At 41.6% G+C, this 16,355-nt stretch overlaps 1 protein-coding gene across 3 annotated transcripts in view; it reads left to right on the forward strand.

Moving 5' to 3' along the window:
* MAPK14 (mitogen-activated protein kinase 14) overlaps positions 1–16,355 on the forward strand; it is a 76,720-nt gene that overhangs the window by 51,578 nt on the left and 8,787 nt on the right. Inside the window, exons 9-10 of one of the 3 annotated variants that reach the window (XM_086706690.1) lie at positions 12,313–12,392; positions 15,433–16,275. The exons of 1 other annotated variant lie outside the window; for it this stretch is intronic. In XM_086706690.1, coding sequence (XP_086562816.1) covers positions 12,313–12,392; positions 15,433–15,615 — 263 coding nt within the window. In that variant the 3' untranslated portion in view covers positions 15,616–16,275. Of the gene's footprint in view, positions 1–12,312; positions 12,393–15,432; positions 16,276–16,355 lie in introns of those variants that run through there. One more of the 3 variants, XM_086706688.1, reaches the window with a different exon arrangement.

The following is a 16,355-nucleotide window of genomic DNA, read 5'->3' on the forward strand; positions in this document are numbered from 1 at the left end:
GGTTTGAAGATTTTTGTAAAATTCATCTGACTAGCCTATAGTGGGTTTGGCTGGGCTTTAAAAATGCTGCAGTCATGCTATGAATGTGTTCTATCATGCTTAGAGACCTAAAAACTGTTTTAACAGACCCTCACCTAAGCAAACTCATTGAATTTATACCAGAATGTCCGTTTACTTGCTTACAGTTTGGGATATACTTTTGTGGTGACTGTGAATGTTCATGCTATCTCTCCACATGTTCTATCTATCTTCCGCTGAAGAAAAATGTGCTTTCCTAATGAACTGAAAAGTTTCTGTCCCTCAGGCAAAGTTGTGTATTTCCCTGACTATTTCTGCATTGATAGAGTTCTGTCTCCCTGTACTGAACTCACCTTACTGCTCCTCGGTCCCGGATTCTTGGTTTAAATACCTAGTGTTTGTTTCATTCACCTTATATCTGCATCTTAGAAATGTGGTATATACATTATAGTCCAAGCTAAGAGAATTAGGGAGATTTTTAATTCCCCTTTTCCTCAGAGGCCCCATCCAGCAGACTAATGTCTCTCTTCCCAAGCACACTACTCTGATGCATTTCTCCATTCCTCCCTCCCCTTCCTCTTCTTTATTTACCTGCGGTCAGCTTTGGACACGCGTGCCTGCATTGACATGCAGAGTAGTGGAGAGAGACAGTAGGGTGTACTGTTTGAGAACACATACTCTGGAATCAGACTTCCTGGGTTTCGATCCTGCCTCTTACACTCCCCGCTGTGTGTTTTCTAACCTCTGTCTCTCGATTTCCTTAACCATAAAATGCTAATAGTATGTACTTTACAAGGCAGTTGTGAGAATTCAGTGAGACAGTATCTGGAAAGTAGTTAGAGCCTGGCAGGAAATGTTAGCCATCATCTTCATTACTGACTTTTGGGAAATACTTTTTCCCTTTACCTTCCCACTTTACTGTCTGCCTGTGAATCATTAAAAGTTTTTGTTTGTTTGTTTTATTTAAATTGTGTGACAAGTAGTAAAGGATGGATCCCCTTGGCGGGCTACTGGTAGAAAGGTTTTAAAGCAATTGTGCCCTATGGTTTTATCTCACAGACTTACTTACTCCCTGATGGCTTGACTCTTTTAGAATGCTAACTTTCAACCTGTAAGACATCTTCCCTTTATTTTTTCTTATTTTAGAGACAGAGACAGAGTGTGTGCACATGTGTGCAAGCAGGGTAGGAGCAGAGGGAGAGAGAATCCCAAGCAGGCTCCGTGCTGTCAGTGTGGAGCCTGACGTGAGGCTCGATCTCATGACTGTGAGATCCTGATCTGAGCTGAAATCAAGTGTTGGACGCTTAACTGACCAAGCCACCCAGGCGCCCCAGAAGTCTTCCCTTTTTGTGCATACTTCGTTTCCTTCTGTGAGCTTTAGATAGAAAACCTAGCATTTAGGCTTTTTACCATGGGCTTTTTTTTTAATACATGGAAATTCATTTCAAAATTCCTATTTTAGTAATACGCCATTTCTTTTGTACTTGGCTCTTTTTCAGACATATTCTACTGGATCATAAAAGTCAAATTCAGAGGATTTGTATTTGCAATACATACCACCCCTATCCTGTCAGTTGCCAGCTGTGTGGATGTAGATTTGGTGGCCGGACAAGGAGAGAGGAAAACGTTTTCTAGGACTTTTTCTTGCCTGAAGTGTACAGTTATGTGCATTCTAGCATAGTGGTTCTTAACTCTCATTTTCATCAGAATACTTCGGGGAGCTTTTAAAAACTCCCAAGTGCCAGGGCACCACCTCACAGACTCAACTAAAGTTGGTGTGGGGTCCAAGCACAGGCTTTGACGTATGTTTTAAGTCCCCGGTTGTTGCCAATGTGCAGCAGGTGTTGAGCACAACTAGAGTTTAGCCCAGTTGAATTTTACTCTTACCCTTTCAGGCTGATCCTAAAAAAATTAGTTAGGCAGTCTTTCCTCATTTTTTTTTTTAAAGTTTATTTACTTATTTTGAGAGAGAGAGAAAGAGAGGGAGGGGCAGAGGGAGAGAGAATCCCAAGCAGGCTCCATGCTGTCAGCGCAGAGCCCAACACAGGGCTCGATCCCACGAGCTGTGAGATCACGACCTGAGTCGAAATCAAGAGTCAGATGCTTAACCGACTGAGCCACCCTGGCGCCCCCTCATTTTTTTTTAAAGGTACCAATGAGATGAGAAAGTTAATAATTTAGACTTATCCACTTGGGGGCCTGGAAGGATATTAGAAAACATCTAATTGAACCCCCTGTTTTTTATACATGTGAGGAAACCAAGACCCAGAGAAGATAGATCCAAAACTATCACTTATGACTCAGGTCACGGTTTCTTTACGTTGTTTTATTTGTTACCTATTCCCCAAATTTTTCTTTTTCTTTTCTTTTTTCTTTTTCTTTTTCTTAAAATTTTTCTTTTTCTTTTTCTTAAGTTTTTCTTTTTCTTTCTCCTTTGGAGGATGTGCTGGCCCCACACATTCTTTCTTTGCCCGGCAAGATGTGCAGCCACTGCTTATTTATGCTTTTTAAATGCAACTGAATGCTGAGGCAGCCTCTAGAACTGCTCTTCTGTTGAGTGCAGTTTTCTCCCTGTTTTCCTCACATATTAATCATATTATTCTCATCTAGAACTGGTGGTTTTAGGGGTGCGTAGGTGGCTCAGTCCGTTAAGCGGCCAACTTGGCTCAGGTCATGATCTTGGGGTTCACGAGTTTGAGCCCCGTGTCGGGCTCTGTGCTGACAGCTCAGAGCCTGGAGCCTGCTTCGGATTCTGTGTCTCCCTCTCTCTCTGCCCCTCCCCCACTCACAGTATATCTCTCTCTCTCTGTCTCAAAAAAAAATAAACATCAAAAAAACTGGTGGTTTTAGCTTCTAGATAAGAACTATCTAATAGAATTGTCTGTGGTGTTGTGAATGTTTTCTGTTTGGGCTGTGCACTGGTTGGTAGCCACCAGTGACATGTGGCTATTGAGCACTTACAGTGTGGCTAGTGAAACGTAGAAACTGAATTAAAAATATTTTTGTGGTAAAAGGTATTAACATAAAATTTGCCATTTTACCTTTTTCTTATTGTGGTAAAAAAACGCATAACATAAAATTTACCATCTTAACCATTTTTAAATACACAATCCACTGGCACTAACTATACTTACAAAGTTGTGCAGCCATCACCACTATCTTATTTCCAAAACATCTTCATCACCCCAACGGAAACTGTACCCATTGAACAATAACCCCCATTCTTCCTTCCCACAGCCTCTGGTTTCCTCTCTTCAACTTCCTCCATTGGCTTATTCTAGATATTTCATATAAGTGGAATCACACAATATTTGTTCTTTTTCTTGATTATTTCCCTTAGCCATAATGTTTTCAAGGTTCATCTGTGTTGCAGCATGTTATCAGGACTCCGTTCCGTTTTGTGTGTATTCCGCTGTATGTGTATGCACTCATCTTTTCGTTGACACTTGGGTTATTTCCACCTCTGGCAATTGTGAATAGTGCTGCAATGAACATTGGCATATAGCTCTCTGTTTGAGGCCCTGCTTTCAGTTCTTTTGGGTATATATATCTAGGAGTGGAATTGTTGGGTCCTGTGGTAATTCTACGTTTACTTTTTTGACGAGCTATCAAACTGTTTTCCACAGCAGCTGTACCATTTTACATGCCCACCAATGATGTAGGAGCATTTCTCCGTGTCTTCACCGACACTTATTCTTTTCTTCTTTTTTTAAAAAAAAAATTTTTTTTAATGTTTTTATTTATTTTTGAGACAGGGAGAGACAGAGCATGAGCAGGGGAGGGGCAGAGAGAGAGGGAGACACAGAATCCAAAGCAGGCTCCAAGCTCTGAGCTGTCAGCACAGAGCCCGACTCGGGGCCCGAACTCACGGACTGTGAGATCATGACCTGAGCTGAAGACGGACGCTTAACCGACTGAGCCACCCAGGCACCCTCTTCTTTTTTTTTAAATTATAGCCATCCTCATAGGTATGAAGTGGTATCTCTTTGTGGTTTTAATTTGTATTTCCCTAATGACTGATAATGTTGAGCATCTTTTCCTGTGTTTATTGGCCATTTGTATATCTCCTATGGAGGAATGTCTGTTCAAGTTCTTCACCCATCTTTTAATTGGGTTGTCTTTTTGTTGTTGAGTTTTTAGTTCTTTATATATTCTGGATATTAAACCTTTATTAGATATGTGATTTGCAAGTATTTTCTCCCATTCTGTGGGTAGTGTGTTCACTTTCTTGATAAGGTCCTTCTTTAAAAAAAATTTTTTTTTAATGTTTATTTTTGAGAAACAGAGAGAGACAGAGCATGAGCGGGGGAGGCGGGGAGGGGAGAGAGGGAGACACAGAATCCAAAGTAGGCTCCAGCCTCTGAGCTGTCAGCACAGAGCCCAATGCAGGGCTCGAACCCACAAGCTGTGAGATCATGACCTGAGCCAAAGTCAGACGCTCAACAAACTGGAGCCACCAAGGCGCCCCTCTTGATAATGTCCTTTGATGCACTGAAGTTTTGATTCTGATGAAGCTCCAATTCATCTATTTTTTCCTTTTGTTGCTCATGTTATATCTAAGAATGTATTACCAAATTCAAGGTTGTGAAGATTTACTATGTTTTCTACTAAGAGTTGTATGTGTTTCTCTCATACCTAGGTCTTTGATCCATTTTGAGTAAATTTTTGTATATGATGTCAGGTTTGAGGTCCAACTTATTCTTTTGCATATGGAAACCCAGTTGTCCCAGAACCATTTGTTGAAGAGACTATCCTTTCCCCACTGAATAGGCTTGGCATTTCTCTCCAAGGCTAATTCTAATCCATTTGTCTGTATATCTATGCTTATATAACAGTACCACACTGTTTTGATTCCTATAGCTTAATAGTAAGTTTTGAATTCAGGAAGTGTGAGTCCTTCAATTTTGTTCTCACTGTTAAATGGCTGGGGGTTTTTGTTTGTTTTTTTGTTTTTTTTGGCTTTTCAGGCTCTTTTGTAATCCTATATGAATTTGAAGATGGGCTTTTCCATTTCTGTAGGAAAGGCTGTTGGAATTTTTTTTAATATGTATTTTTAACGTTTATGTATTTATTTTGAGAGAAAGTGTGTGCACATGCACAAGCAGGGGAGGGACTGAGAGAGGGAGAGAGAGAATCCCAAGCAGGCTCCAGGCTGTCAGCACAGAGCCAGGCACCAGGCTCCATCAGTCCTACAAACTGTGATATGACCTGAGCCAAAATCAAGGTCGGATGAGGCGCCTGGGTAGCATCGGTTAAGCATCTGACCTCGACTTAAGTCATGATCTCTTTGTGATTTTAATTTGTATTTCCCTAATGACCAGTAATGTTGAACATCTTTTCCTGTGTTTATTGGCCATTTGTATATCTTCTGTGGAGGAATATCTGTGTGCTTGGAGCTCAGATCCTAGAGCCTGCTTCAGATTCTGTGTCTCCTTCTTTCTGCCCCTCCCCTGCTCGCTCCCTGTCTCTGTCTCTGTCTCTGTCTCTCTGTCTCTCTCTCTCTCTGTCTCTCAAAAATAAGTAAAACATAAAAAAACAGAGTTGGATGCTTAACTGAGCCACCTAGGTACCCTGAAAGGCTGTTGGAATTTTGATAGCAGTTGCATTGAATTTTTAGATCACTTTGGATAATACTGACATCTTAACAATATTAAGTCTTCCTATCCATGAACACGAGATGTCTTTCCATTTTTCAGTTCTTAATGTCTTTCAGCAACGATTTATCATTTTCATGGGACAAATCTTTCACCTTCATGGCTAAATTTATTCCGAGGTATTTTATTCTTTTAGATGCTATTGTAAATGGAATTGCTTTCTTAATTTCTTTTTCAGGTTGTTTGTTATTGGTGTGAAGAAACAAAACTGATTCTTGTTGACTTTGTGCACTGCGTCTTTACTCAATTTGTTTATTAGCTCTAGTAGGTTTCTTGCAGATTCTTTGGTTTTTCTATCTATAGGATCCTATCATCTGCAAATAGAGATGGTTTTAATTCTTCCTTTCCAGTTGTTCTGGCTAGAACTTCCAGTATAATGTTGAATAGCAGTGGTGAAGTGAGCATCCTTGTTTTGTTCTTATCTTAGAGGGAAGTTTCTCAGCCTTTCTCCGGTGACTATGATTTTAACTGTGTATTTTCCATAAATGCTCTTTATCATGTCAAGGAAGTATCACTTCAGAGAAGTTCCTTTGGATTCATAGTTTTATGAGTCTTAAATCTGAATTTCAAATCTTATTAGATTTTATTTAGATTACACTGAAATTTAGTTAATCTCATGTGATTACTGGTATTGCATTGGACAATGCAGTTTTAGATCTCTGTAAGTCTTCTTTGTATTCTACCTTTTTCTCATTTTTTTGTGATTAGTCTCCTCCTTGAGAGATGCTTTTAGTACTGGTTGTTAATAATCCTTGGAGTTCCCCTAAAGGTGTAAGAAATACTAATTTTTGTCTTAAAACTAAGTATATATTGTTAGGTTTGAAGCTATTCTCATTTATGACTTTGTAGAACACTTTTTCCATCTAGCTCAAAAACAGGATTATTTTTTTAAAGAATGAAGCCTTGCCTTAGAAGTCCAGTCAACTAGGTATATCAGGTGGACACAGCTGGTGAACTTCACATTAGAAGATAGTGAGGGTACAGAATGTCCCTTCAGGCATAGTGCTAGCCTATTTCAAATGCCATTGGTTTTGAGAAGAGTGGCCAGTTAGAAAATGGTATTACCGATACTTAATAGTCTGTAGCGTAAGGAAGAGAGAAAATGAGTTTCAGAGCCCTGTTACACATCAAATACTGTTTCCTCTTCTGGAGACCACAGTGTTTGTTTGCTGTCATTTTCCTTTCCTAAGTAATCAAACGTATTTCCTTCATGTGTAAAACTTTTTTTTCCTTCTTTCATTAAAAAAATGTTTTTAATGTGTTTTTATTTTTGAGAGAGAGAAACAGAGTGTAAGCAGGGGAGGGGCAGAGAGAGAGTGGGAGACACAGAATCTGAAGCAGGCTCCAGGCTCCACACTGTCAGCACAGAGCCTGGTGCAGGGCTCGAACCCACAAACGGTGAGATCATGACCTGAGTTGAAGTCGAATGCTTAACTGACTGAGCCACCCAGGTGCCCCTCCTTCTTTCATCTTAATAGAAGGGGTACCTTTAAGATATTAACCAGAGGATAATGGGGCTGTTGAGTTATAATCTACTTGCCATTAGCTGCTGCCTTACTCCATATGAATTTCCTTAGTGTATTAAATTTGCTCCTTAATTCTACTTTATTTATTTCTTTTGATTTTTTTTCAAACATTTTGTGAAATACAAAAAAAACAATAACATAATGAACATCTATGTTCACAGCTCCCAGATTATGGGCTAAAACACGCCAGTAAAAAATTTCTGATGTACCCCTTGCTGTCATGTCTACCCCTCACTTGTAGTCACTAGTTTCAAATATTCTCTCATTTTACTATTTTTTTAATTAAAAAATAATAAATAATCTCTACCCCCAGCATGGGCTGAAACTCACAAGCCCGAGATCAAGGGCGGCATGCTCCACTGACTGAGCCAGCCAGGTGCCCCTATTCTCTCTCATTTTAAAGCAGTTTCATGGGGTGCCTGGGTAGCTTAGTTGGTTGAGCATCTGACTCTTGATTTTGGCTCAGATCATGATCCCAGCGTTGTGGGATCGAGCCCCTGTGTCGGCTCTGTGCTGAGCATGGAACCTGTTTAAGATTTTTATCTCTCTCGTCCTCTCCCTTCTCCCCAACTCACGTGCTCGCTCTCTCTCTCTCTCTTAAAAAAAAAAAAAAAAAGTTTCACTTTAGACACTGAAAGCAAGGTCCTAATAAATGCCAAAGAAGAAAAAAAATTTTACTGCATTATTTGCCTTTTCTTCTCCAACTTGACAATATATTTTCCCAGAAAACGTTGGAATTTTCACGTGTGTCCACAAACCTAAAGTACCTTAAGAATTTTAGTGTGTGTGACAGTGAAAATGACTATTTTGACAACCAAGAAGAGAAGAAAGTAGGCCTAAGTCTTCTTCTAGTCCATCCTGTCTGTCTCAGGAAGGTTTTCCACCCTCCAGACATTAATGTTCTGGCTTTGTCTAGAACACTTAGAGGTGAATAGAATATTGGGTTTTTTATTTTCCTTCTGATTACCCCATTAACCTTAGGTTGATTTCCTCATCTATTCATTCTACCTATTACTTTTGTTACAGAGAACCTAAAGAGTAATCTTGGGCCTCAGTGGTTGTTTTAGAAAGGACCAAGACATTTATGATTTGAATTTTGACAATTTGATCATTATAACTGAAACACCTGTTTACCTAACAGGAAAAATTTCTTCTATCTAGGGGGGAAAAAGAGGGTTAAACCAATTATGAAGGATGGCTTGTTGTGGAGATAACTAATTGTCATTATGTGATAAATTTTGCTTTGCTCTGCTTATGTAGCTGCTTGAAGCACCTTCTGGCCTTAACTGCCTGGACAAATTGTAGTGGCCTTACAGTAGCTGGTACTATTGGAAGACTGACCTGTATTTCAATGGATTTGCCAGCTCTTGGAGAACCTATGGTGATTTCTTCTGAGGTCTGCATGCTTTGACTTCCCTCTTACAAGTGCTTTTAGCTACTAAGTAGATTCTTGTTTTGCATTGTGTGCTTACTAATCTCCCAAGTATTGGCTATCATGCTGTAGCCACTCTCTTTGCCCATAGCCCTTACACACTCATGGCATTATACTTGCGTACTCTTCATGGTGTAGACACTTCAGTTGGAAGGTTTGAGGGCTTTGTTAGGCCTGATATTAAGTGAAGCAACTTTTCTGGACTACTTTTTGTATTTAGACTTTCCATCGAGTATGGTCATTATAGGCTTTTTAGGGCAAGGCAGAGGGCTGGAGCTGAGTTAGAAAGCATATTACAACTAGTCTTTTCAAGCCAACCAATATTTATCAAACTACACTGTGGAAGGTGCTGGGGATGAGATAGTACCTGTCCCCCAAACCAGAGTGATCATACTCCGTGGAAAGTGAGTTATAGGAGTTACCAGAACAAATGTCTACTCTCTCATTATAAAATAAGACAGTGATAAAAATGCCATAATAGAGGTACAAATAAGGTATTGAGAAGAAGTAAAGTAATTCGAACTTAAGATGTCCAGAAAGACTTCACAGCACAGTTCTTGTTTGAGTAGGACTTTGTAGAATAAATAAGAAAAGACTTGATAGGAGGGGAGAATGGAGGATATTCCTGCGTATGACTTGCATAAATAAGAAGGTGGAAGCTTAGAGTTGCCTAGAATATTTGGTGTGCGTTGAAGCAAACCGTCTGAGGCAGTCAGAAAAGAAGCTTGATGCCAAGTCAGGGAGGGCCATGAGGGGCTAGGAATTCGGGCTTTATTCTTCAGACGTGTGATTGTTTTATACTGGCAGAGACATGGGGCCCCCAGCTCATTGCTGTCGTGAGCCTCTGTGACTAGTGGGAGTGCCACACTCTTCAGGTATGATGAGGTGAAGGTAGGGCGGTTAAGAAACTCAGCCCAGAGTCTTCTGGCTTCCCTGAAGGGAGTGTAAAACTTGACTCTCATTTCAGTAGTCAGAAGTCTCTTAAACAAGAGTACCAATCTCAACAGTTTTATTTCCCGAGATTAATTTTGACACATATATTGTAAAACTACCTGTTTAAGAGTTGAAGTAGTCTAGGGGCGCCTGGGTGGCGCAGTCGGTTAAGCGTCCGACTTCAGCCAGGTCACGATCTCGCGGTCCGTGAGTTCGAGCCCCGCGTCGGGCTCTGGGCGGATGGCTTAGAGCCTGGAGCCTGTTTCCGATTCTGTGTCTCCCTCTCTCTCTGCCCCTCCCCCGTTCATGCTCCGTGTCTCTCTCTGTCCCAAAAATAAATAAAAACGTTGAAAAAAAATTAAAAAAAAAAAAAAAAAAAGAGTTGAAGTAGTCTAGTTGGTTTTCATATATGATATACTTTGTGTTGTGGGAGAGCTACCCAGTTAAATTTGTTCCTGAAGAGTGTGAAGGGACTTAATACTTGTAAACTGAATCAATTAAAATGGGCAGAGGGGATCCTGTACTAAATTCTGTTGTCATATAGCTAATTTTATTATTTTATTTATTTTTTAATGTTTTTCTATTCATTCTTGAGAGAGAGAGAGACAGGGCATGAGTGGGGGAGGAGCAGCACAAGAGAGGGACACAGAATCTAAAGCAGGCTCCAGGCTCTGAGCTGTCAGCACAGAGCCCAACACGGGGCTCGAACTCACAAGCCGTGAGGCCATGACCTGAGTGGAAATCGGATGCTCACTTGAACCACCCAGGCGCCCCTTAATTTGATTGTTTTAAAGCAAGACCATATTCGTCCATCCCCCTCTCTCTGTCCCCATTATTGCATGCTTTAGTTTTTTTTTTTCTTGTCAGCACTTTGAACTAAGAGTCAGTATTGAAATTTTAACCTCCAGAACACATTGATTTTTGCCATTTGCAGATGACAAAGTTCTCTACTATATTTAATTTAGAAATGATTTCTGTGAGTGGACTTGTTTCTAATTTAACCTGGTTTTCTACAGAACACAAATTGTTTGGGTCTAGGCTGGGGTTTGGCAAACCTTTTCTTAAAGAGCCAGATAGTAAATATTTTAGGGTTTGAGGACCATATGGTTTCTGTTGTAACTACTCAATTCTGCTGTGTAGGGTGAAAGCAGTTACAGACAGTACATAAACGAATGGGCATGGCTGTGTTCCAATAAAACTTTATTTTCAAAACAGGCAGCAGACTGGGGTTTGCGGACTCCTGTCTAGAATGTTCTTCCATTTAAGCCAGTTTCTTGGGTGGGGGTGGGGACGGGGAAGAACAGGGCAAGATGCCAGTGATATTGCGTAAGTAATTCCTGTAACTTAGGCAACTGTGGTTTGCAGAAGCCATTATTTTAAGTTACACCGTATTACCTTTATATGTGTAATCATAAACAGAAATATTTTCTTCCATCCTCCTTTCCTTCCTGCTTCCTGAGGAGAAGATCTCCTCAGATATTTCGAGTGCCCACCATGTAGCAGATGGCAGGCTAAGCACGGGGGGATAGGTGGCAGTCAGGGTGGCCCGTGCCCTCATGGAGCTACATACAGATCAGCAGAGGTGACAGAAAGCAAACGAAGTAATTATAGATTGACGTTTGCAAGCATTGTGCTAGGGTAGAGAATACAAGGAAGAAGGGGCTTTCTTATTTAGAATGTGGGAGAGTCCTCTCTGAGGAAGTGAGATCTGAGGTTGAGAAGGATCTAATATGCCAACAACCTGACAGGATGTGTGATAGGCACCAGAAGACAGTCATCCTCCCCTCCTTTTCCCCGAATGTCAGTAGAGACGTGGATAAACTCTCACACTTTCGTAGAGAATATTAAAAGCTTACTTTATATAATTTTTTTCTCTCCCCTTTTAACTTCCTTTTTGGGCCAGACTAAAGGCAATAAGAACAAACGAACAGTTTCTGTCTTCTGGTTAATATATGCACATACGCGGAAGAGTTGGCTACCCGAATAAGGGTTTGGACGTTGTAGCCTATTGTGTAGAGCCTCTGGGATGTGTGAGGTTTGTCACTGCGCTTGTGAGATGGAAAACTCTCCTGTTCTGCTTCATGATGGCGCTCCTGAAGAACACGCGGATGCAGTGGGGGAGTGGGGCCCTCTGCTGGCCAACTATCACTCACGGCTCCTCTCTGCCTGCTCTAGCCGTTGCAGAGGGAGAGGTTTCCCAGAGGGCATGCTCAAGTGGTGTTAGGCCCTGGGGTAGTCGCAGGCTCCTGTCCTATTACAAGCTCCTTGGGTCAAGCCTTTCGGGGGAGGATTCCCAGGGGAGCTTGGCCAGCCCTAGCTCCTATGCTCTGCTGCTCTTTCTGTTCGTGTAGCACTCTGCTTACCAGTGCTTTCTGCTCAACTGGCTTCTGACGCTTTGGTGGAAGGCAAAGAGGTTAGGTGTGGACTGAGTGAAGCTTTTGTGCCGTCACCTGCTGTCTTTGACCCAGCTAAAGTCGCTTCATTTTACTGATAGGTAATGCTGACAGATACCCGGAATGAATATAAATTGGGGGTGTGAGTGGTAGTATTTTGAGTCTTTGCACAGGAGGAACATGTTCTACTTGAAGTGACCATCCATGGAAACCCTGATCTAGGTTAATTCACCATTTTGGCTTGGCTGGGGGTTTTCACTTTTTGTTATTGGGGTATTTTGTTTGTTTGTTTTGTTGTCGTTTGTGTTTTTTATTTTTATTTTGTCCCAACATTTTCCTTTATAGTCCACCATTAGATATTGATCAGTTGAAGCTCATTTTAAGACTCGTTGGAACCCCAGGGGCTGATCTTTTGAAGAAAATCTCCTCAGAGTCTGTGAGTTGATGCTTTGATTGTAATTATCTGCCGTGTTGGGAGCCTCTGCCGCTTCCCTCAATCTGTACTTTGACCTGGGTATGTTTGTAAGCACGTGTGCCCTTTTGTGCTGACTTCCAGGATGAAGTATAAGTGTGTGTGTGTGTGTGTGTGTGTGTGTGTGTGTACACATTTGCTCACGTGCATGTGTTTCGTTCTCTGTTGGAGTACATACATAGATCATGAGAGCTGGTATTGAGCAGTCGTGTCCCAGTAAATGATTTGAGATTCTAACTCATTCCAAGAGATCAATGGAAAATTGGTCTCTGTTACCAAGCCCTGACATCATTTTCCTCAGCAGTGTCACATATACCTGAGCTCTTTTTATATTCTGGTTAGTGCTTGCTCTCAGAGCATGAGCTTCACCATGTACTAGTCTAGCTTCATCACCACAAGGATGAAGTGTGCATTGGGTGCACGCTACTGCCCTTTTCCAGAAATTCCTGCTTTTTATTGTTTTAGAATCGACAACTCTACATCTTGTATAAGTTGTCTATTCTCAGCAGGGCCATCTCTCCACCCTGTCTCCAGACCAGTCCTAGTACTTCACATCCACTGGAGTTGGCTTGTAAATCCTTCCTCCCACAGCCTGCCTTTGTAATTACAAGTCAAATAACCTGAGAAAAAGCTTTAGAGCTAATGCTTTCCTGCCTCCAAGCAGGGGTTTAGAGAGAAGCCGTGGGAATGTGACTCTGGCTTGCTTTGGCTCCGATTTCCTGCTGTTGGTCATTTTCTAGGGCCAGAGATAAGAGAGAGATCATGAAAGCTCAGCCTTTCTCCCTTTTCTCCTCTGTCTGCCGCCAGGCAGTTGACTAAAAGGGAAAAAGAGCTGTGGAGCCAAGCTCCAGTCGTGCCTTCCTGAATTCTCGTCCCAGCATTCTGACTAACGGGGTCCCTTTGCCCAATTGGAAGGACTGCTGGGTAGCTGGAGGCAGGCTTGAGCAGGTGAGTTTGAATGGTTCATCGTCTCCCTTACAAAATAAAGAATATTGTCATCTGGTATGTTTCCGGTACATTCCTTTAAAAGACCACAAAGTCCAGTGTGTTTATCAATTTCTACTCTGAGGGATGTAAGAGACTGTGCTGGCTCTATTATTTTGTTTCATTTATTTATTTAAGAAGAAGAAGGAAAAGCACAGAAAAGCTGTGACTTGCCTGAGTCATGCACTGAGTCACTTGGCAGAGCTGAGCATAGATATCAGATGTTCTGATAACATGATCTCTAAACTTGAATCTCATGCGATTGCACACTATTTTGAAAGTCATTGTCAGAGTTACTGACCACAGTGTTAACCCAAAGGAGTGTTTTCTTTTGCTTTATGAAGTGCAGAAGCTGGATAGAATGAATCAAAGAAGATACGAGATGCTGCGTAGTGAGGATGGTGCCTTATTGTTTTAAATGCATTTGCTGAGAAAAACCGGTAATAGAGAAAACACGGGGGCAAGGGAGCGGGGTTGGGAGGAAGTTCAGTTTGTTTACTGATAGTACTAATGAGACTAAGATAGTAAATTCATTCCCTGTCTGGGAAAGGCTGTTAGCAGCTCCTGCTTAGTCGTGTCTCCCACCCCAACCATCCACCTTATAGGTGTGTGCTGTTAGTCATAAGAATTTCTAAAAGAAAAAGCATGGGTAATATAGTATTTACCTATTATTAATCCATCATTTATTGTTAAGAAAGAAACAACATCAAGTGCCCAAACTAATAATGAGATCACCTTTATCTTCGGTGAAATAGGATATATTATACATTTAAATAGCTCTAGAGTTGGGCATAATAAAATGGAGTACCAGAATATAGAACGCACTCAAATAATATTGTATTGAGTACAGGAATAAGACAGTTGTTTTTTTTTTCCTACATGGTTATGGCGAGTAAATAAAAGGGGTTTTAAACTTTCAAAACGGTAGACAAGATTAATTTGATGTCAGTGATCCTCCCCAAGTACCAGTTTATTTTAAAAGCACATGATGTGTAGGATACATGCTGTGTAAATAACAAAGCCAGGTGAGGAAACCTGTGTAAAGGTATTAGAAATGAAAAGGAAAATTCATTAGTGAAGGAATGCAATAAAAAAAGAAAGCCAATAGCTATTTTCATCACTCGTGAAGAATAGTGAGGTAGCGATGTCATCACTGAGGTAGAAATTCAATCAATAAATAATAAGACATTGTAAGAAAATGCAATAATGGGTGGGCTGATTGAGAACAAGTTGGGATGTGCTGGGAGAAAAGGGGATAAAATGGGTCATGGTGGATGGCTGAGGAGAGAGTTTTTTGGTTAGTGACCCAACACCTATAGTAATCAGTGAAAGAGCAAAAAAAATCTCATACTAAAAAAGCAAAAGCCCTTTCACTGACTCACATTTTTCTCTAGAAATCTATTCTTCCTAACCTCCTGACAGGAAGGGGGTAGAAGAACCTATTTGACTAAAGGAAACAAAGACAGAAAACGCACAGGCCAAGTGTTGTTCACAAGAAAGACCAGAGAGGTGGCAGGATTTTAAGATTTTAAAACCCAACTGGTGTTCCACTATTGCGGGGGGGGGGGGGGGGGGGGGTTTACTTAGCGGGCCCCCTGTGGTTACATTTCTTGGCATGCAAAGTAACGTTCGTTATATAACTTGCTTAAAGGTAAATCTAAACTTTGTTGAGAGAAAGTTAAAACGACTTCATGCCACCTTTTGAATCTGCTGGCCTGTCTTTGGGCCGGTGTGAAATAGAATGTGACAGGCGGGGTGGAGCATGTGGCCCCAGCCCTCTCCTGATGGCCAGCCTTACACACGTCATCCGACCCCTAGGGCATTGGAGCTCTGAGGAGGAGTTAAGGTGAAAACTTACTGAAGGGAGCCACAAAGAAATGTAATTACTTGACCAGGGTGCTCACTGAAGATGCCACGCCAGCCGCAGCGGGGAACGAAAGGTTTAAGAAGAAAGGGAATACAAGACCATTTTTATTGAATTGTGTTGATTTTCAAAATCCCATCACTTCTCCTTTAATAGGAACACATGATAAACTGGCAGTTCTTACAGCACTTTGGAGGCGGGGGAATTGTGTTAAAGCTGATGGGACAGCACGAAGAGGAAAGTTTGGAGTGCCGCTTACATACGCGCGCGTACCTACAGAAGACCTCATGGTTCGGTCCCGGCAGACTGTTTTGTAGGCTCCCTCCCGGCTGTTTATGAAGTGGAGTCAGCCTGTCCACCTGTTAGAGACTTGTGGAGGAAATCACTGAGGCTTGCTAGAACACCATCAGTGGCCTGTGACTTCTGTTCCGTCCTTGCCATTGGCTTCTAACTTTCCCCCGTGTCTCCTGTTTCTTCCTGTGTGTTTGTGTGTTTGTGATAACACACAAACTGTGTGTTTGTGGCATGTTATAAATGTACCACGACTAATGTCTTTGAAACTTGGCATTGCTTATCAGCTCACACACCCGGCCATGTCTTACGATTGGAGGGGTGGTGCCTTGGAGAGTCACCAGAACCTGTGCCACAAAAATTTAACCTCTTCCTTGAATGGATATATTGAAAGTTTTATTTTCTCCAGAGCCAAATCAAAATTTTCTGAATCCTCTCCATTTACCTCCCCCCCGCCCGCCCCCCCCCCATCCCCAAGCAAACAGGTTTGGGCCATCCTGTTGAAAACAGTTCTCTGGCTGGCATCCTGGATCACAGGGCAGTCTCTTTCCAGGGAGCCTAAAATATTTCATGTTAAAGATGATGCTAAAATGAAAGAAAAGCAATTTTTCTTATCTGCATGGCCAGTCACTGGCTGCATGCCTAATAACTCTCATGCCATTCATAGAAGTGTGCCTTAACATACAGCCTTGGGCTCTGGCCTGGGGTGGGGGTGGGGGGAATGAGTGGGTGGGTTTTTCCTTTGTTTTGGGGTGGCTTTTTTGGCCTTCTTAAAAACTTGAGTTGAA

The sequence above is a fragment of the Puma concolor genome, chromosome B2 (genome assembly GCF_028749965.1).
Source record: "Puma concolor isolate L17-30 chromosome B2, mPumCon1.1.hap2, whole genome shotgun sequence".
Taxonomy (NCBI): domain Eukaryota; kingdom Metazoa; phylum Chordata; class Mammalia; order Carnivora; family Felidae; genus Puma; species Puma concolor.